The 22,125-nt window shown below is 35.6% G+C and overlaps 1 protein-coding gene across 2 annotated transcripts in view; it reads left to right on the forward strand.

Moving 5' to 3' along the window:
* The window catches only part of ZDHHC17 (zinc finger DHHC-type palmitoyltransferase 17), a 100,081-nt gene that overhangs the window by 45,147 nt on the left and 32,809 nt on the right, over nucleotides 1-22,125 (forward strand). For both annotated transcript variants that reach the window (XM_061415572.1, XM_061415573.1), the window contains exons 4-8: nucleotides 6,035-6,112; nucleotides 6,734-6,878; nucleotides 12,209-12,273; nucleotides 12,912-13,074; nucleotides 19,865-19,990. In XM_061415572.1, coding sequence (XP_061271556.1) covers nucleotides 6,035-6,112; nucleotides 6,734-6,878; nucleotides 12,209-12,273; nucleotides 12,912-13,074; nucleotides 19,865-19,990 — 577 coding nt within the window. The remainder of the gene's footprint in view (nucleotides 1-6,034; nucleotides 6,113-6,733; nucleotides 6,879-12,208; nucleotides 12,274-12,911; nucleotides 13,075-19,864; nucleotides 19,991-22,125) is intronic.

Below are 22,125 nucleotides of genomic sequence, written 5' to 3' on the forward strand. Positions count from 1 at the left end.
GGTCTGCCCCCTGCTTCAGTTCCCCACCCCTTGGATGGAGGTCCAGTCCTGCGCACTCTCCCTTTTTTCCCTTCCTTCCTCCATCTTACTGAATGTGTGTGAAAGGAGTCTATTCCCTCCAGTGGGCAGGGACTCCTGTCTCCTCTCAGCTGGTATTCTGTGAGACCCTGGCATCTGAAGATGTTTTCCTGGTGCACCTGTGGAGAGAGATGCACTCCTGCGTCCGCCTGCTCCTCCACCATCTTCTCTCTCATCCCCCCTTTTTCCCCCTAGTGTTTTTATTTTTAATTTAGAGACTAACACAGAAAGCATGGCTTTGTCAGCAACAGTGTGACTACCAAGAATTTAGATGCTCCCTTTTGGAAACAACTTCAAATACAAATATCATTTTGTTCAAATGTTTGCAGCACATAAGGGACTTGTATCTGGAACACACACAGAATTTTCACAACTCATGAATAAGAGACAACCCCATTTAAAAATGGGCCAATGATTTTGAAGATATTTCTCAAAAGAAAATTTATAAAAGGTCAGTAAACTCAGGGAAAGTTACGCAGCATCATTAGTTACCAAAGAAATGTAAAACTAAAACCATGGTGGGTACCACTTCACATCCACTAGGAGGAGTATAATGAAGAAGATGGACAATAAGCCTCAGCAGGAATGTAAAAAAAACTGGAATCTCAAACATGGCTGATGAGAATGTAAAGGGGGCAGTCAGTTAGGAAAAAAAGAACTTTAGAGCAATTATTTTACTTTATATGTATGCAGGAAAACTGAAAAGCTATGTCCACATAAAGTTTTTAAGCAAATGTTCATAACAGTGTTCTCCATAATAGGCAAAAAGTAGAAGCACCGCAAATGTTAATCAGTGAATGGCGGATAAACAGAATGTGTGGTCTGTCCACATGATGGAATATTATTCATCTGTGAGTAAAGCACTGACACATGCTACAATGTGGATAAACCCTGAGAACATGCTCAGTGAAATAAGCCAAACACAAAAGCTCATTAGTATACGATTCTGTTAATAAAAATCCAGAATAAGCAAATAAAAGAACTGAAAGTGGACTGGTGACTGCCAGGGGCTGGGGATGGGGAGGAGGGTAGAGAGAGATGCTCACGGGTTTCTTTCAAGATGATGGGAATTTTCTGGAACTGAATAGAGCTGATGGTTAAGTACTAAACATCAGTGAACGGATTGTAGAAATAAAAGATGAACTGCTCCTCCCATTAGTCACTGGCTTCTTCATTCATCAGGATTGCAAAGAACGTCAGGATCCACACCGAGCAAGTCAGGAGTCAGTGGGCTGTGCTATGGGGTCACGCCTCAGGCCCGCTTTGGGAGCAGGTCCTAGCAGTTAGGGCAGCTGGGGACACAGCAGGTGAAGCGACTTAGGTGCCATCTCCATGTGATTCAGTGTGAGAACAATAGGTTCCTCCTCAAACTCTCAGGGCAGCAAACTGGCACCAAATTGTACAATCTCTCTTATTTTAACTCTGAGAGATAGTGAAGGACAGGAAAGCCTGGTGCCCTGAAGTCTGTGGCATGGCCAAGACTCAGATACAACTTAGTGACTGAACAAAGAACAACAGTCTCTTAACTTGAGAATCAGTCTAAAGCAGTTACAAAAGTGACCTTCTAGAAGTGAGCCAAACTTTCCATGAACTGGCTGAAACAAGCCAGGTGACTCTGGTTTGGATGAAAGGTGATACGCGGTAACAGATTCTGTAGAACCTTCCTCTTCTCTGTCTGTAAAGCTCACCTGAGATGGCTGTGACAGTGATGCGGAAGAACAGGGAGAGACCGCTCCTCACCAGGCTCCTGAGCATATCAGTAATCAGCTGTACGGGAAATATAAGGAAATAAAAGTTGGTATTCTTCTGAATTGTTTGAATAAGTACTTGGGTATGAAGCTGTACAGCGTGTACTGGGAGAGGAGCCTGTTGTCTGGGTACTTCTGCAGGATGTCGGCCTCCGCGCTTGGCGGGGGACTGCCGGTGGCCCACGTGAACAGTCCAGCTGTCTACCCAGTGTCCCCCCCGCCCCCCACTGCAGCATCTACGCACGAGTGTCCGCACCAGGCTGCAGTCCGTGGCTCCTTGGCTGCGCCCACTTGATCAGTGCCCCCAAGCCTGGCTAGGCGTGCCCCAGTGTGGCCGCGGGCCCCACCTGGTTACGGTCTAGGAGCGCCGGGCGGTGCCTGTGGGGGTGACCGCTCGGCAGCCAGGGCATGCGCACCAGGGTTGGGCTGCTGGCTGGTAATGTGCTGGCCCGTGGATCCCACCGCTGCTCTGCTTGCCGCGCGGTCTCCAGTCTGCTCCGCTCCCTCCTCTTGTCATTGCTTTCATAGTATGGAGGAAGCAAGGTTGCTCTTTGTTCCAGAGGGAGACATTACCTCATCCTCAAGGTTGCTTGATGCACGCACAGCTCTGAGAAACGTCTTATGTGAAGAGTGGTTAGGACCTTGCAGTCTTCTCATATACCCAGCAAGACATAGGGGAGCACCAGAGACCTATGGAGAAGTGTCTTATGTTCCGTCAGGACGTGTTAAAGAAACTTACTGCAAGCAAAGTAATTGGGTCACTTTCATGATGATAAGATTAAAGTAAGTATAATTTGGAATGGAGGAGACCTTCACCTAACCTGGATTTCTCATATTTCTAATGTTTTCAAGTGGAAGTCTTTGAACTGTTCCTTAAACTTTATCCTGATAGAATGAACTAGAAAGGTTTAGTGCAGGTTTTTGGCTTTAGCAGTCTCCTGTTACCTCAAGATTCTTCATTAACAAGAGATGGTAATGCTTGCAGTCTCTGATTTCAGTTTGATTTCAAGTCAAAGTGTTACTAGTGAGTATGGGGCTTTGTTAAAAAACATGCAGCTTATAAATTCTGTGTGTGTGGCTTACTCTTCTCTGGCAACATGTAAGTTGTTATTCTTTATCCTCCACTTTGTGAAAGTTTACATCATTGTACATTGATATGGTCCTTTTATAGCTGTTGTACTTTGGGGAGATTTTTTAGTTTATCTTCTAATCCTTCTTTTGAATTTCTAATTTTATCTATTGTGTTTTCATTTTGGAGCATTCTTTGTTGATCTCTACCTCTCACCCCACTTTAAAAAAATGTTTTGTTCTTAAGTCATGAGTATTATATATTTTTTTTTGGAGGATATTAATTATTTGTTGCTCAGTTGCTCAGTCATGTCCAGCTCTTTGCGACCCCGTGGACTGCAGCACAGCATGCTTCCCTATTCTTCACCATCTCCTGGAGCTTGCTCAGATTCATGTCCATCGAGTCAGTGATGCCATCCAATCATTTTGTCCTCTGTGATCCCCTTCTCCTCCTGCCTTCAGTCTTTCCCAGCATCAGTCTCTTTTTTAAGGTTTTCTTCTCTGTATATTATTTATTTGGAGCTTCTGTTATTTTGGTCTCCTTCCATATTTGAAGTTTTCTTCAATTATCTGATCATGTTTGACCATTCATACTTAGGAGAGACATAACAAAAGTGATTAGAAGTTGTGGAACTTATAGAGTTCACAACAGGAACCTCCCAAATGTCCCTTCAGCACGGAAACTTTCATTGCTACATTTTCAGTGTCTCCTGTGTTTCTGTGATGTAATTCCTTGAGTCCCTAAACTTCTCTGGTGAAGATGCACTGAATACACCTTTTGGCAAATACTGAATGGTTGAATGTTAAAATCAGCAGGAGCATGAGAAGTTTAAGGACACTAGAATCAGTCTAATTTTAATAAGAGTTTCAGTTATCACTGTAATATTATTGAAAATTTGAAGTCACATTTTAAGAATACATCGCACAAAGAAAACTAGTATAGTCTTGTTGGCTGCTTGATTGCTTCCATGTCACTAAAATGCCTATGTGTGTGTCTGTGTTAGTTGCTCAGTCGTGTCCCACTCTTTGCAGCTCCGTGGACTGTAGCCTGCCAGGCTCCTCTGTCCATGGAATTCTCTAGACAAGAATACTGGAGTGGGTTGCCATTTCCTCCTCCAGGGGATTTTCCTGACCTAGGGATCAGATCTGGGTCTTTTGCATTGCAGACAGATTCTTTACTGTCTGAGCCACCAGCAAAGCCCAGAATGTCTGCTGCTGCTGCTAAGTCGCTTCAGTCGTGTCTGACTCTGTGCGACCCCATGGACTGCAGCCCACCAGGCTCCTCTGTCCATGGGATTCTCCAGGCTAGAGCACTGAAGTGAAGTGCCATTGCCTTCTCTGCAAAATGCTTGTGGTGATGCTAAATAAATACTTTCAGTGAGAATATAAGTTGGAAAACAATAATTTTTCAGCAACTTATATTGACTTTGAACCACTGTTTCTGTTTACAGTCCAGCTTCTTACCTCTTCCTTTTGTTGTAACTCTTACCTTTAATCCGTTAACCTTTCTAGGGTTTAAAACATATTCTGGCTTGCTTCTCATTGGTGTTTCTGAAGACATTTGGGTTTTAGCTCTTTGCTTTTCCTCTTTCAGATATCTGTTGCTGTCTCTTATTCACTGATACTCTCTTCTCATACCTAGGGATCATTAGTACCTGCAAGTACATAATAACCTTCTTATAGTATTGCAAGGAGGCTTAGGTTTAACAGTAAGAATTATAAGATTTCAGAATTTTGGAGCTTTGAACAAAGATCTTCAAGCTACAAAGAATAACATATTATAAAAATATGATGTTTTTCTTCCAGAAGTTTACACAATGAAAAAGATGATAGAAGTTATTAGCATGCAGAAAAAAAGTTCCCCTATCGTTGTGAAAAAAAAGTTGTACTCTAGAACTTTGGAAATGACTCTTTGCCATAGTCCTAGCATGAATTTGAAATGTGAGTAAAAATACCTCTCAGGGATACAGCTATATTAGCTATAGAGAAGGCAATAAAATTACTTTTAAAAAACCACTCTAGTTGGAATTTTTAAGAAAATATTTCCTGTCAAAGCAGTTCTTTGGCAGTGCTGTACTTCTTTTTGGGCTCAAAAAAAAAAAAAAAAAAAAACCATTTTTAATTATTACATTGAAGTCTGCTGAATATCTCAAGAAAGTTTAGTAGTATTCGAATATTTGTGTTCAGACTGTCTGATATTTTGGACTGAAAATATGTTAGTCTGGAAATACTTTTAAGTTACTTCAAGCTATTCTATAGGATAGAGTGGAATTGGGCACATCATTGCATAATGCCTTAAAAGCACCAACTTAAGTATACAAAGAAGAATATTTCTGAATCAAGCTCATAAGTATGAATGTATTAAATGTGTAGAACTATGAGCATTAAGAGTGAATGCATTAGTGGCCTAGAGCAGTAATTGCTTAGAACAGCTTAAAGAACCTCAGTAATATACATGCGTCAAATACTTGCCATCAAATGCCTTGAAATCATTTGTATTCAAGATTCATTGCATTAATCAGTTTGAAAGCAAGCATTATATAAACAGCTAGGTCCTGTTCTTTTCAGAGAATATCAAGATGTTATGACATTTAATTTAGTAAGCAATGAGGTTGCTCTTTTTAAAGCAACATAACTTTAAAAGCATCACACACACAAAAAAAAGCATCATGAAAAACCTGTGTTACACTTTACAGTTTAGAAAGCTCCTTCACGTACACTGTTTGATTTAACCCACAGCAGTCTTGTCAGGAAGGTAAAACGGAGCTTTTGCTCGTGGTAGGTTAAGTGTCCGGCCTGCTCTACAGCTGTTCTGATTCCCAGAATTCTACCTGATCCAACCAGGATCCAAATCTTGTGGCTGTTGGACTGCTTTCTTTTTTATATGATGGTAGTTTGGCTTTGCTATTCTTTTTTATAATTAAAAACACTGTTTTCCTTTTACTTCTGGAACAAACAAGACAGATATGTTTCATATAAAATTCTTCTAATATATTTTAAAAACTCACAGAAGACTGTTTATTGTCAGAGGCATAAACTAGCATGAGATCTAAAATAAAGAATTATTTCTTTAGTTTTTGCATAATTTCTTAAAATTGAACATGGAAATTGTCTTAATTATTTAAAATTTTGTCTTATAGATACTATATTTCGAAAGGTGCTATTGTGGATCAACTTGGAGGAGACCTAAATTCAACTCCATTGCACTGGGCCACAAGGTTTAAATTTACTTCTGGATTTTTTTCCTCTTTTAGCAGTCTATAACTAAGCAACTTTTTAAAAGAATGATATGCTGAAATGAATGGGAGAACTTGTTATGCTGATAGTTAGTATCAATGATGTACTCATTTACTGCTGTCCAGGGCTACTTGTATTGAAAGCAGTTTATTGTCTGAAGTGTCCTTTAGGAATTAACCATGCTGATATTAATCCAGTTAATTTTAAGATGGGGTTAAACTTTGGCATACTTTTGCAGTTTATATATGTTTACAGTCAAAGAAGTGTCTAGTTCATGGGACAATTAAGGTCATATTGGAATAGGATTAATAGAATATAGTAACTATTTAAAGAAGTTTAAATAGTTTTAAGCTAAAAAGTAAACTAAAAAAGTTTAAATATTTAAAGAAGTTATCAGTATAAATTTTCAGAGACTTTTATACCAGTTAAGACTTAAGAACATAAAATCCTAAATGTGTCTTGACATATTTGTTTTAAAATAACATAAAATAAGGTTTTTCTAATCTTTTCTACCATTACCCTATTTTTTTTTAAAGATCTTTCCAGAGTTTCTTGTTTGAAATAGCTTTATATATTTAAGTGTTTATTCTTTTACGTTTTAGACAAGGCCATCTATCTATGGTTGTGCAACTGATGAAATATGGTGCAGACCCTTCGTTAATTGATGGAGAAGGATGTAGCTGTATTCATTTGGCTGCTCAGTTTGGACATACCTCAATTGTTGCTTATCTCATAGCAAAAGGACAGGTAAAAAAAATCACAGTGGGGTAGATTTTAATCAAACTTTCTTCATGGTTTGAATACCTAAGATCATTGGTGTTAAGAAGTGTAACAGTCTAGTGATGTTAAAATAGTACTTTCTGATGAATGAAGAGAGTAAATAAATGAGCTGTTTATTGTAGTTAACATAAAAATACAAAAAACAGTTATGATCCAGGTAATGATTTGTTAAGTTGGGTTTTTTATTTCCAGTAGTGATAGACATGAATTCCAGAAAGTAAGGGAGACAATTTAGGTTGTCTATTTTCCCCCCTTAATTACACCCTTTGAATATATTATCTGAATTCATTTAAACTGTTCTGAACATATTACTGGTTGTTTTCTATATTAAGTCCCTCTCAAGGGGGATACGTTCCTCACTCATTTTCTGTTTCTGATGTATAAAATATTGCTTCTTACACGTCCGAAGAATTCTCATGATTTAAGTGGTTCTTTCTAGTTACTCCTGAATATGTAGTGACTGTAATCATTTTAAATATTATCAATTTATGTGTACCATGATTTTCTAATAGCAAATGTATTTTGTTAAAAGTTATATCACTTAATTTTTCTTTCATGAGATTTTTTTTTTAGTTGTACTTAAACATTAGTTTTATAGCTAAGGATCTTATCATAAAAGTAAGATAAGTGATTTTAATTCAGTGTTGTTAAAATATATTTGTTATTTTAATGCAAAACAGTAGATTCAGGATTTGAACGTATTTATTTTATGACTCCTCTGAGGTATTTGCTGTTGACATGCCAGTCAGTGATGGTTGTGTGTTGTACACTGTTGTTAAGAAAAGGAGGCTGAGGCTGGGTAATTGTTGAAAGGGGGAGTTTTAGCATCTGTTGCTGTGTTAAAGACTACCCCCTAAATCTGATGGTTTTAGAACAGCACCCACCATTATATTTCACAGTTCTCTGGGTTAACTGGGCTTGGCTGGGTGGTTCTTCTTGTGATGATGGCAGGGGGGACATATATAGGGGCTCTGCTGAGCTGGAGAATGGCTCACTTGCATACCTTGTATCTTGATAGGAATGGCCAGAAGGCTGGGCTCACTTGGGATTCCAGACAGCGAGGCCTCTTTCTTTCTCTCCATGCAGTCCCAGAATTTCTCCTGCACAATACCCCTCCATGCGCTCTCTCTAGCAGGGAAACTTGGTGGTGCAGAGCTCCCCAGAGAGCAAAAGCAGAAGCTGTCTGACTTTTTAAAGGTTTTGAACCAGCATGAAAACATTTCTGCTCCATTCTGTCAATTAAACCAAGTTACAGGGCCAACCTATGTTCATTGTGGGAACACAGGTTTGCACACCCGAAGAGGAGGTTTATTGGAAGCTGCCTTTGGAGACCAGCTACCAGGAGGGATCACCTTTGTCCTTACAGTTCCTTCTAGACTGGGGATAAAAGCAGTAGATGGCGCTGTTGCACACGCCATTGTCTTTAGTGGCCTTCTCTATTACAGACAAAGTTTACAAGACATGTTCACCTTTTTCCTTCCAGTTTTTAAGTGGGTAGGAATAGTGGAGTAAAGTTTTGACTCTTTTTGTTAATCTATTGATTTTTGAGTTGTAATCATTTTAACTCTGGCATTGTATGAAGGCTATAAAATTCTTAAAGGGTAGAGTTTTTTGTCACAGTGCCTTTTGTGCAGTAAATGCATGATGATGTTAATGAATGTCTGACAGATAATTCGTTTTCTTTTTCATGAGTAATTTTTTTTTCCTGCTTACAAAAGTAACATACTTACTGTAAAGTATTCAAACATAATAAAAAAGTATGGCTTAGAGAATGAAATCTCACCTTCCTTTACTTCCTCACCCCCATTGAGATCTCTTCCTCTACTGGTTTACTATATATTTTTCCAGAATTTGTCAATGTATATGCTAAAATATTATAGGAAGAAAACCCCTCTAATGCACATTCCATTGTACTTTAAATGAGTTCCAAAGTCCTTCTCTGGCCTGTTGAGCTATGTGTGGTCAGCCCTGGAAGCCTGTGATCCCATCTTTTGTCGTCTCTCCTCACGCACTACTTTTACCATACCTGTCTTGCAGTTCGCTGAACAGCTTTGATGAGTTTTGTTATAAGGCCTTTGTGCCTGCTCTTCTTCTGCTTGGTATTTCTTTTCTCAGTCACACAGTTCACTCTCCTTTTCCCTCTCACTTTAATAAGGTGTTTGCTCAATTTTGGTTAGTTCTGATTAGTTCCCAATTATAAGCAGTAATAAAATTATTGTATTTCTAATTCCTTCTTATTCTTCTCCGTCTAATTTTGTCATTAGTCAGTGATATTGTTTTTCTTAATGTTAACTTTGTTCTGATAAATATAACTTATATTTCTGTTACTTGATTTTTCAGCTCTAAATAATATTCTTTGACTCATAGCTATTGTAGGGTAGACACTCATTATACTTTCTTTTCAGCCTTTTCCCACCCCCACCCCCCCATTTTTTATTAATTGTGCCAAATTTACATTCTTAGAACATATAACATTTCCATTCAGTTTGTCATTCTATTCATCACAATTGTTTCATGTTAGTTATACTGTTAAATATATTCAGTGCTCACTACCAATTCTTTTGAATGATTTTCAGGGGAAAATGCTAAGTAATGGAGCCCTGTTGATCATGGAATTCCCATAACCCTTTGATCTGGGCTTGTTAATTCTTCCTAATAGAGAATACTCATACGTCCAAGCTGAACTTGGAAAAGAAGTACCAAGTTTTAAATCCTGACCCAAAGAGAGAAAAGGTTGATTTTCATTTTTCTTTTAGTACTCTAGAGGTGTGGCATAGTTTTACATTTTTTATTTATTAACATTTTTAATACTGTCACTTTTTAAAAATGATAATGCAGAGACTTAGGACTAAGAAGATACTTAAACATAAGGATTTACATGTTTGTTTTAATTGGACATCAAATTTAGTTGAGCTTTCTTAAAACCAGGGCAGTAAAGGAAGTAAATCAGTGACAGTACTTGACTCTCATGTAAGAAGCAAGGGAGTTTGTCATTTCTTCAGATAAGTTTTTTTTTTAAGATTTTTATTGGAAAAAAAAAGCCATGTATAATGTAAATATTGAGTAAGGTTACATGAAATATTCCCAGCAACACCTAGAATAAATTTAGAAATGGATTTGTAGTGATAAGGCACAACATTTAACTATAGTTTTCATGAGACAGACTAAAACTAGTGATGTCCAAGGAGGATATGTTATCACTTGTCAAGATAGTGGTTCTCGGCTTTTTTTCTCTTTACCTCAATATATTTGGACATTTGAGACATACTCCCATCAGTAAGAGTGGCTTACAGAGAACGGTACATAGAGTTACGAAGTGTTTCACAGTGCACTCCCTGTAGCTGTGCTCTCTCCGCTGGGTGGTAGATTAGATAACATATGTTGGATAACAGCTGCGGGTTTGATGGAGTCCAGGAATGGGAGATGGGGATGGGACGAAGAGGAAACAGTTTTTATTGAATGTCTGTTATGTTCCAGGCTATAGAATTAGATTGCCTTACACGCATCATTCCATTAAATCATCACAGGGATCTTATGAAGCCATTATTTGTATTCACATTTGTGGATGGGGAAGCTGAGGTTCAGAGAATTAAAGTAATTTTGCCCATTTTACAGTTATTAAGTGGTGGAGCTAGGAATTCAAAATCATGTCTGTCTTGTTCTAACGCCCATGCCTTTCCCAAGCTTAGAAGAGTAGATAGGTAAACTTGTCTTTTCATTTAACAGATGGTTTTTGATTATTCTCCGTGCCCAGAAAAGTAGATACAAAGATGACTTTAAAACAATTTTGATCTTTAAAGAAGTCCTGTTCTAGTTAATGAGACAGATGCCTCAGGTACATAGCAGAATCAAGTCAAATTGATTGCTGGAGTGGGTCAAGAGAATTTTAGGGAAGTGAAATGAATAGAATCCCTGATACATTAGCATGTCTTGAAAGAAGATTTAGATAACTTGAGAAGAGTTTGGGTTGAATAGGTTGTAGTTTTAATTCTAATTTGCTAAAAAGAAAAAAAGAACTAAGCAAAAGGGAGAAAAAAGAGTGCCAAGGAAAGCAAAAAGCTGGGTAGGAGAGGAAAAGTAATCATGGTTTCTACATAACTTTGTTGGGAATAGTATTCATATGTATTTATAATAATGTAAGTATCAAATATTTATAGAACCTGAATTACTATCTTTTCAGAGGAAGGAATAGGAAAGGTACATGTCTGTGATGGGGCAGTGAGAAGAAAGAGAGAATATGCCATTTTACATATTGAGGTTATGTAAAATATGGATATTGAGGATAATGCCTAAGACTGAAAAATCAAAAGGTGCCAATTCAGGTTTTTTATTTTAAGTATGTGGGAGTAAAAAGCACAACAAATAATGAGTTTTAAAAAAATGAAAATGGTAGGGAGTAAGACAGTGGATTGCTTTATTACCTTGCTTTTTTACCACAGACTTTGTAGAGTTAGTTAATTCTAAAAATATTTATGCATAGTGACATAGTGATAAAAAGCATTTTAAAACAAAGAACAAATTCAATAAATTTTAGTAGATTCAGAACATTTGACTCTTTTAAAATTTATTGAATTTATTCTTTGTTTTAAAATGGCTAGAAATAAACATGGCACCCCACTCCAGTACTCTTGCCTGGAAAACCCCATGGACGGAGGAGCCTAGTAGGCTGCAGTCCATGGGGTCCTTAAGAGTCAGACACGACTGAGCGACTTCACTTTCACTTTTCACTTTCATGCTTTGGAGAAGGAAATGGCAACCCACTCCAGTGTTCTTGCCTGGAGAATCCCAGGGACGGTGGAGCCTGATGGGCTGCCGTCTATGGGGTCGCACAGAGTCGGACACGACTGAAGCGACTTAGCAGCAGCAGCAGAAATAAACAGGGTTTTATTATTCTCTCGTATCATGAATTAATATAAATAAGTTTTTCAGAGACATAAGTCATTTATTTAATCTATCCATTGTGGGTGAAAGATCAAGAGTAGGTCAGATCTTTAAAAGGCTGAGTGAAGCATCTTAAAAGAGAAAACTATAAATAGAAGTTAATTAAATATTAAGTATATGTTTATATTTATAAATAAGTAACTTATACAGATATTTATATCCATATTAATTTGAATGTTTAATAATAATAAATATTGAATAGTTTTATTTTAAAGTTAAAGAAAAAGTTTCATAAATCAACCTTGATTGACTGGTGTTATCATGTTGGCTTCTTTTGTGATGTGTAAATTATGTTTTTCTAAGTACATTTGGTAGGGACTTAGAAATTTTTACTGTCTGACTTTTTACTCTATCAGGATGTAGATATGATGGATCAGAATGGGATGACACCTTTAATGTGGGCAGCTTATAGAACACATAGGTATGTAACCATTATAAAATACTTATTCAGATCATCAGCATGATAAAATGTAAAACAAGTGATGAGAAAAAGCAATTAATGTTATACTTATTAATATTTAAAATTCTTACAATGAATACATAGTATATAACACAGATTATCTTTTTGGATATTTTGAGTCTTTATGTTTACCTTTATGTTGGTAATTGTAGTATCCTTAAGGTAGTCTTAAGCAGTTTCCAAGAATAGAAGATGCTACCTTCTTATTAAAAGTATAACTCATTTTTTATATGACTTGCATATTGGCAAGTTTAACATTAATAAGTTGCCTTAAATCATTTTTGGAACAATCTAGATTTAAATTTAAAATTTTAATTGTTTAAGTATTTAAATATTAATGACATTAACTCCATGATGTAGAATATAAACATCAGGACCAAGTGTGCTCTCTCTTGGGACTAGTTTACGTTCTGTGATGTAGAACATACTTAATTCTTCATGTTAAAAATGTCTCATTACTCATTATAAAGTTGTTGAAAATAGGTTAGAATAGAAGCGTTCCAAGATGGAATATAACCACAGTCAGTTTAGTGTCTGTAATGATTTCTATAATTGAAATTAGGGTTGTTGTTGTTGTTGTGTTTTTTTTTCCTTTTCAGTGTGGATCCAACTAGATTGCTTTTAACATTCAATGTTTCAGTTAACCTTGGTGACAAGTATCACAAAAACACTGCTCTGCACTGGGCAGTGCTAGCAGGGAATACCACAGTCATTAGTCTTCTTCTGGAAGCTGGAGCTAATGTTGATGCCCAGAATATCAAGGTAAAAACAGCCTTTATTGATTGTGCTTTGTGAAATGTGATTACCAACATTGGAATTCTTCAATAGAACTTAGGTGTTTTAATAGACTGTCAGAGGTGGAAGAAACTTACTTACCCTTAACCCTTTGCTTCCATGCAAGAATTTGTTTTGAAAAACTAATTTATTTATTTTCGTCTTTTAGTATTGAAGTATTTTTCATATTTTGGTGACCTTTTCATTAGTGAATTCTTACTGACTTTTATCTCTTTATAGCTGAATAGATAGTTTTCTGTTTCTTTAAGAAGATTATTGCACTAAGATCCCACATGTGGCACCATGCAACCTAAATAAATAAATAAATAATATCATTGCAGAGAATCACAGGTTTTTATCCCAAGTATGCATAATAACTTTCAGTAATTTCTTGACTTGGTCATTAATTGTCTTATTTTTATAAAGGTCAAGACCTTTAAATTTGATAATCACCTTTATGATATTTATAGGAGAATTTCTCTCCCCTAAATGCTGGAGTAATCCAAGAAAAATGAACCCAAAAAGTATACAAAATGTTAACATTTACACTCTGAGCATTTTAGAAATTTATAGACATTTTTATGAATACCTACAAGACAATCTATTGATAATCTTAAATTTTGGTTAACCATTTTCAGTGTTAAAGCTTGTCTTTTAGCAACAGACTTTTTATGTGAAATGACTTCAAAATTTTAAACATCTTTTAATAATGTGCCTTCTTAAATAACTTTGTACTCATTAACAAATGTTGTTTAATTTTGACTATAAGCCATAGTATTTTCTTAGTCATGCCTCTTAAATTTCTGAGGAATATATGCTATTTAAATATGAAAGGAATTTGAACTGCATAATAATCTAAAATGGCAATCAAAAAGTTGGTTATCTCCTGCTGGATCAGGGCATCTTTTTATGTAGCAGTGAACAGTTCTTTCTCTGTTTGATTACTCTGAAAAGATTAAACTACTAAAATAAAATAGCTTAGACTAATTTATTTATGATTACAACCAATTTTTAGAAATGAGTCTCTGAAAGTACTTATTTAAAAGTTAATATCAAATATCTTATTGGAAACGCTAAGAAATTGAGAAAAGCATGTATTTTCTTTTACCTTTTTTCAATTTCAAGTCTTTTTGTCTCTACCCAAAGTGATCAGAATGGTCTAGTTACCTGCTGGTAAATTTATGGAAGGAGGACAGTCAACTTACCCTCATGTCTGACGTGTGATGAGCACTCTTCTAAGTTTTGTTGACCGAATGAAGATTCTTGTCTTGAGCTTCCCCCCTAGGCTGGTTTTCATGACTGTGCTGGCATACCTCTCTGCCACTTGTGAAATCATAGAGAGAAATTTTTGCTTTTCGAAACATTTTAAAGTAGGAAGTTCTGAAAAGTTCGTAACATCGTAATCAGTAAATTAGGCTGATCTCAAGGCCTGTAGAAAAAGAAAGGAGAGTTTGACTAAACCTAACCAGTATCCCTATGAGAAAAAATTAACGAGATGACCTTGTATTTTATGATCTGAATTGCTTTAGAGTGTTATTTTTCTTCTCTTAGCTACTGGATAGCCATTCCTAAAGATTTCCAGTATTTAGTGTTATATTTTAACCAGTTTCACTATGGCAAATAGTGTATGTCCATAGACTTTGCCAAGAATCATATAGATATGTTGAAATTACAGTAGTACCAAAGAATTATGACAAAGTGACGGCACAGTTTTATAATTTGAAACTAGTAGTATGTATTTTCAGAGCATTTAAAATTATCTTTTCTTAGCATATAAAAGTTTAGATAACTTCTCTTCGGTCATGAACTTTTAGTATTTGAGATGTGGTTTGTAAGTTTAATGTCTTTTCATCTTGTACTCAAAATTAACCATTGTATAAACTTTTGATAAGCTTTTGGCTTCCCAGGCAGCTCAGTGATTAAGAATCTGACCGCCAGTGCAGGAGACTGGTGGGCTACCATCCATGGGGTCACAAAGAGTCAGACATGACTGAGTGACTAACGCTTTCACTTTCATATAATTCCCAGGTGTAGAACATAATGATTTGACATTTGTACACCTTGCAAAATGACCAACATGTCCAGTAAACATCTATCACCATCACAGCTGCAAATTTCTTTTTTCCTGTGATGTAAACCCCTCAAGATTTGGGCTTCCCAGATGGACATAGTGGTAAAGAACCTGCCTGTCAGTGCAGTGTGCCTAAGAGACACAGGTTTGATCCCTGGATCAAGAAGATCCCTTGGCAGTGAGGGAGGGCTTGGCAACCCACTCCAATATTCTTGCCTAGAGAATCCCATGGACAGAGGAGCCTGGTTTGCTACAGTCCAAAGGGTTGCAAAGAGTCTGGACACAACTAAAGTGACTTAGCACGCAGATGATGCAAACCCTCAAGATATTTACTCTTAGCGACTTCTGAATATGCACTAGGGCATTGTTAACTGTGGGCTTCGCTAGTGGCTCAGTTGTAAACAACCTGCCTACCAATGCAGGAGATGCAACTTCCATCCCTGGGTTGGGAAGATCCCTCTGGAGGAGGAAATGGCAACCCCCCCCAGAATTCTTGCCTGGAAAATCCCACGGACAGAGGAGCCTGGCAAGATGCAGTCCATGCAGCTGCAAAAGAGTTGGACTTGATTTAGCAGCTAAATAACAACAACAATTATTAACTATGGTGTCATGCATTATATCCTCGTGACTTCTTTTTTTTTTTTTAGAACTGGCAGTTTATACCTTTGACTCCCTTCGCTAATCTCCCCAACTTCCCACACTGTCTACCTCTGGCATTCAGCAGTCTGTTCTCTGTATCTATGAGCTTGCGTTTTGTTGATGTTTTGTTTTTAGATTCCACATGTAAGTGGTATCATAAGGTATTTGTCTTTTTCTGACTTATTTGAAGTGACACTGTTTTTAAAGGAAATAAAATCTAAGGAGTTGCTTCAGTTGCTCAGGGAACATTTATACTTTCAGAGTAAAAGCAATCTTTTTAACCACACTGGTGAAAAAGTAGATTTTTGTTTAAAACTGTAATTTTAATGTGATTAAAAGGGTGAAATAAGTATCAAATACCTTTTCTACTAGAATCTGGCATTCCTATTATGTTGAAGTCTAGTCACCTGCTAGTGGAGCGCGTTCATTCATCCAACAAATGTTTGTTCAATGCTGGGCAGTCAGTGCTTAAGATAGACAAAGTCCCTATTCTCTCAGAAAATTACACTGTATTAAGGAAATAGACGACAAGTAAATTAACAGACACACACACAGAGGCAAATGTGGTCATGATGAGGGCTAAGGGGGCTGTGTCAGGTGAGAGTGATTTGTGAATGCCTCTGAGACACGTGATCAGTTAGATATATGAGAAAGTACGTTTCTTGTAGAGGAACCTACAAGTGTGAGGCCCAAGGCCAGGAATAAGCTGGTCATGTTAGAGGTGTAGAAATGACAGCTTTGACCAAGCAAGAGTGGCTGAGAGAGATAGGTACCAGGCCATGATAAAGTACTTTAACTGTATTCGCAGTCATGAGAAGTAGTTGGAAAGATTTTTGTAGAATTGTTATGTAATCTTTGTGTTTAAAATATTTCTTAAAGATTATTTTGTTATTTGGAGAATATATTGAAGAATTAAGAAAATGAAAGGGGATGTATTAAGATCAGTTTGGTTCTTGTAATAAATCAGGCAAGTGATAATGTTACTTTTACCTGAGATTGAAGTGATGGAGAAAAATGAATGGTTTTGGAAATGATAATTTAGAGCAGAAAAGAAAAGGTAGATTAAAAATGAAGGTGAAAGAAAAAACATCAATGATTCAGTTTTGGCTAGAATAACTGAGTGTCCTGTGATACATGTTGAAATTGTGAAAATGGAAGGAAATAAGCTTTTTTGGGGGCAATAGAACTTGGTTCTGCTTTAGTCATATATAATTTGAGATGGTACCTTTTAGCTATGTGGAATGTCACATAGCTATGTGAAAAATTTGTTAAATAAAAAACCAACCTAGATTATTTGTCCTGGAATTTGACAGATTAAGTTGATTTATAGCTGTTTATTTTTCCTTTTTTCATTTTAAGCCTTGAGAAAGTCTGGTTGATAAACATGAATTGTACCAAGATGGAGCCTGTAAATCTGGATATGGCTTTAATAGCTAATAAAGTTACATTCTTCAAAGAATATGAAAAATTATACTTTATGTTATAATATTTAACAATTGATTGACTCTATTTCTTCTAAAATAGCTATTTCCTAAATAAAATAAAGCATACGTTTCTTAGGAATCTGTCTTTATATCCTTGTAAATTAGTTATTTCACTGTTTCAGTTCTTTTAATATATAAACAAATGATTCTTTTATCAAAATAATAACTTATTTTGGAGATATTATTAAATGATAGGTAACTTTAAAATGACTAATTTTATCCTTAGAAGGATTAGGAATGACCATATACCCTCAATTAGAGGTTCTTAATCTGGGGCCCACCAGTGGATTTTGGTTAAGGGGTAGGTCCATGAGCTCTAAAATTGTTAATGAATAAAATATCAGCATTTTTCTGGCGAGGAAGTTGCCAGACTTTCATCAGACATGCCTTACAAGAGTTTAAAAACCATGTCCCTAATTAATGGTTACAAAGAATAAATCTTCTGAGGTAGTAACAATAGTGGGAGAAAGTGATTTGGGATACTTAAAGAAACATGACCTATGCAGTAATCCCTTTTCATGGTAGCATCTCATTTGTGGATTTAAAAATATATTTCACCTCCTTACACATGTTTTTGGTTGATAAATTCAGGTGAATTGAGTTTGGGGAGGGCAATTAATCTTGAGTGCTGCCTATATATTTATATTCTTTTCTTTCTAAAATTATCAAAGGACATAATTTTTAGCTTGTGCAAAATGTAAAATTCCTGAGCTTTGTTAATTAATCTATTGAAAGACTTTTGTATGGTTTCTTGAAAAGAGCTAAGAAACTATTTTCAGAAAATAGTTTTCATTACCTCTTAGGTACCCGACCTTGATGGTCTCCAAAGAAGAACTTTCCTTAGTTTTAATAATGAAATTCAACCTCACTTAGGCAAAAAGTGATCTTCCACCTTCCATAGTGTTTATCTCACCAAAACCCCTGAAGAATATCTTTTATTACTAGTTAGTTACATACTCTAATACTCCATGATTCTTGTTACTGCTCTTGTTATTATCACTTGCTATTTTGGCTAACACATGGAGTGTTCAAATATAGACTTGACTTGGAACCTTGGTTTTAGTAGAATTTTTTAAATTAATTGCTTGTTTATTTTGCCAGCTGAATAAAAGAACTGTACAAAAGTAGTCAGATGACTAGAGGAGTAGTTGAAAGATTTCTTAAAGCTCCCTCCATCTTTTTATCTAGGCAATCCTTAGGTGTCACATGGCCCTCTAGTGGAAGGGGTGCTCAGCTGGACCGAGGCAACTGCAGGATATTCTCTGGGAGTTGTTACCCAAGGGATTGCTTTTATTCAGGTAATCTTTCAGTTTGGATTAATTAGCTGGTTCTGACAACCTAGGTGATAGAATTTTGGAATAGGTAAGGAGACATTTTAAAGTAAATATCCCTGTTTGTGGAAGATTCACCTAAGTTAGCCCATTTCTTACTAAATACTATTGATCTTTTTATTAAAGGATTGGTTAGGCTTTTTGTTTTTATTGTTGTGTTGTTATTGCTGTTGCTCTTGGTGGTAGTGGTGTGTTTATTTTGTTGTTTGATTCTTTATTTTTCAGTGTTTTTTTTTTTAATTGAATAAACTATATTCCATATTTGATTAATAATTATCCCTCTTAAGTAAGGCACCCAGGCCTCCTTATTTCTTTATTTTCATCCAGTTTTTAAAAATAAAATTTCAGTATTATTTCCCCCATTTTTAAAGCAATTTTGAATATTCATCCTTAATTCTTGAAATTTTGGCAAACAAAATTATTTTTTCTTTTTAAGGAAGTAGATAAAAGTGGAGACTATGAAATAGAATAAAAATGTAGGTATATAACTACCAAAAGGAGAAATATGATTTTTAATTAATAAAGGCATAAAGAAGCATAAATTTAGAATTGGGGACACTCATTTCTTGTTTCTTACTTCCTTTAAAACATTTTAGTTTTGGTCATTTATACTTCCTGGCGTTCTTTTTCTTGCAATTAAAGGAAGCTGCAAGTCTCTAACATGAGATTAACTTTTTTGTTACTGCCCTAGTTCTCTTTGGAAGTTTCTGGATGGGTGAATGAATTTAACATGATCAAGAATACCAATATAATAGTAGTAGAAATGGAAGTTTTCTCTTTTTCTTCTCTCTTCTCTTCTTTAGACTTCTTTCATCACTAAAATTAAACAGAGAGATTTCTGGCAGTTTGTTATTACAGCAGGATGGTTTGTAGCAATAACTATTACTAATGAAACCCTTAAAGAATTTAGAATAACTGCATAAACTTAGTGATAGCCTCTGATCCAGCAGGTGCTAAAATACCTACTTTTTGATTACTCTCTAAAATAAGTTAAAATGCAAGCCAGAAATAGTCTATAGAATAGGATGTGTAAATATATTTTCTGACTGTACCTTAAGTGGAAAAACATAAATATATCATTTAAGAGTCTTTAGTAATTGACTTTGCCAAATGTAAAAAGAATGTTAATGAATTAATAGTGCTGTCCGTTTATCTTTGTGGAAGTGCTTTAATTTTAGCTAGTAGCTAAAATATTCTACTTTTTCTTTGTTTTCTTTTTTTTTAATGTGAATTTCTTCTGCTTATATCATCAGGGCGAATCAGCACTTGATTTGGCAAAGCAGAGAAAAAATGTGTGGATGATCAACCATTTGCAAGAGGCACGGCAAGCAAAGGGATATGACAATCCATCTTTCCTTAGAAAGCTGAAAGCTGATAAGGTAAATCCATGACTGAAGATTTTCAACAGATAGTCTTTTTAAGTAAAATTCATAAGCATATTTTCTTAGCATGTGTATAGGCTTTAGTTTTGGCATTGGCCAGTGTAGTTTTAAAATATTATTTCACCCAGCTGAATAAAGGTAGACACCGAAGTTTAAGAAGGATGGGTGCACGTGAAATTGTTTAGATGCCTGTTCAGTACTAACAAACTTTAATTCAGTGGGCTTTTGTTAAGTTTTTATAGAGAGATAATAAAACTTTTCCTTTTAAGTGTATTTGTTAGTATAATAATAAATTGTGAAAAATCTTAGTCCTTATATATTTTGAAACTACTTACGTCTCTATAGTTAATTTAAGCTTTCCATTCTTTTGTAGTATGTTGTAACTTTCATTGAGAGAGAGAAACTTACTATTCAGTTCTCTATAGAAAGCTCATTTTAAATCTTCCATAAAATCTTCAGTTTTAAGCTGTTTGATTTTTGCCTTAGTTGCCTAATTGTATGATTTCAAAACTAAGAACATTTTCCCCAAAAGAAGGATCTGTATTCCTTAAAAATTTATTTCCTTATAAGAAAAAATTAGCTGACTGATAGTTTTTTTGATATATCTAAATAAATGATGAGATATTTGATAACTTGTCAGTAATCACAATTTGAATGGCATGGCACCCCACTCCAGTACTCTTGCCTGGAGAATCCCATGGACAGAGGAGCCTGGTAGGCTGCAGTCCATGGGGTCGTGAAGAGTCGGACATGACTGAGCTACTTCACTTTCACTTTTCACTTTCATGCATTCGAGAAGGAATTGGCAACCCACTCCAGTGTTCTTGCCTGGAGAATCCCAGGGACGGCAGAGCCTGGTGGCCTGCCGTCTGTGGGGTCACACAGAGTCGGACACGACTGAAGCGACTTAACAGCAGCAGCAGCAAGCCTTGGGTATCATATATGTCTTATTCAGGCGGTTCTAATGGTAATACTTTTTATATAAAGTTAACACTGATCTATTTGTTACCAAAACAAAATAAGTTTGGGGTAAAGGGAAACAGATTTGAAAGCATGCCTCATTGATACATAGGATTTAGACTTCCTTGATGTCCTAATGAGCTGAAAAGTCCATTGGTCCATTACTTAGACATCAGAAGAATTAGATTTGTAGTTTATAAACTTGGTCATTTTCAGCCCCATATTTGAGGCCAATGAGCAGTTTTTGCATGTCATACCATCTTTTCATTTTACTATTTAGGTATGATATTAAAATAGTTAATTATTTATTGAGTGGGCTCAAAAGTTTCTTCTGGTTTTTCCATACAGTGTTATGGAAAAACCACAACAAACTTTTTGGCCACCCCAATACTTTGATGTTGCTCTGTCCTCTAGGATTTAGAGCAGTTTTGCTCAACAGGGTAAAAAGTGGCTAATTTCTCATAATAACTAGGCCACTAATAAAAATGTCTTTTGTTACTCTGGAACATCTCATTATCTTTATGCTTTCATTTGCTTAGTTAAGTTTTAGATGTTTATAAAATTATTTATTATAGCAGTAATGAACTATATATCACTGTTACGTGTTTGAATACAGTTTCTTTTAAGAAGAGAGCTGCATTAAAAAGTTCTGCACAATTTTATTAACATTTGCATATATTATTGTGATCAGTTCAGAAGTTGTATATTCCTGGTTTTTTTGTTTTAGCTTTTTGCATTAGTAGCTTTAAAAATATTATGTAATCTAAAGCAATCACTAGATAAAAATTCATGATTTCATGAACTGGGGCTTTGTGAAATTAAATATTTGCATTTGTATAGACTATTCTCTTTCCATCTCACATTAGAAAAATTTAAATTATGAACATGACTTGATTTGCTAGTCTGTGAAGTATGTTCTGTATTTAAAACTAAACAAGAAAACGCCCAAGACTCAATAGCTTTTTACTAAAAATAAGTCAGCCCAAAAGGAAAAAAAATATTTTTGGACACTGATAGTAGACAGATATGAAAGGAATCTTGATGAGTTATAAGGAAATCTCTCAATTAGTGTTTCTCAACATTTAAAAACCCAGGATCCCTTCTGTTAGCAGTGAAAATCTCACAAGTATTACTCTCTAATGTTTTTTATTAATTATGTGAAAATAAATCTG

Source organism: Bos javanicus, chromosome 5 (genome assembly GCF_032452875.1).
Source record: "Bos javanicus breed banteng chromosome 5, ARS-OSU_banteng_1.0, whole genome shotgun sequence".
NCBI lineage: Eukaryota > Metazoa > Chordata > Mammalia > Artiodactyla > Bovidae > Bos > Bos javanicus.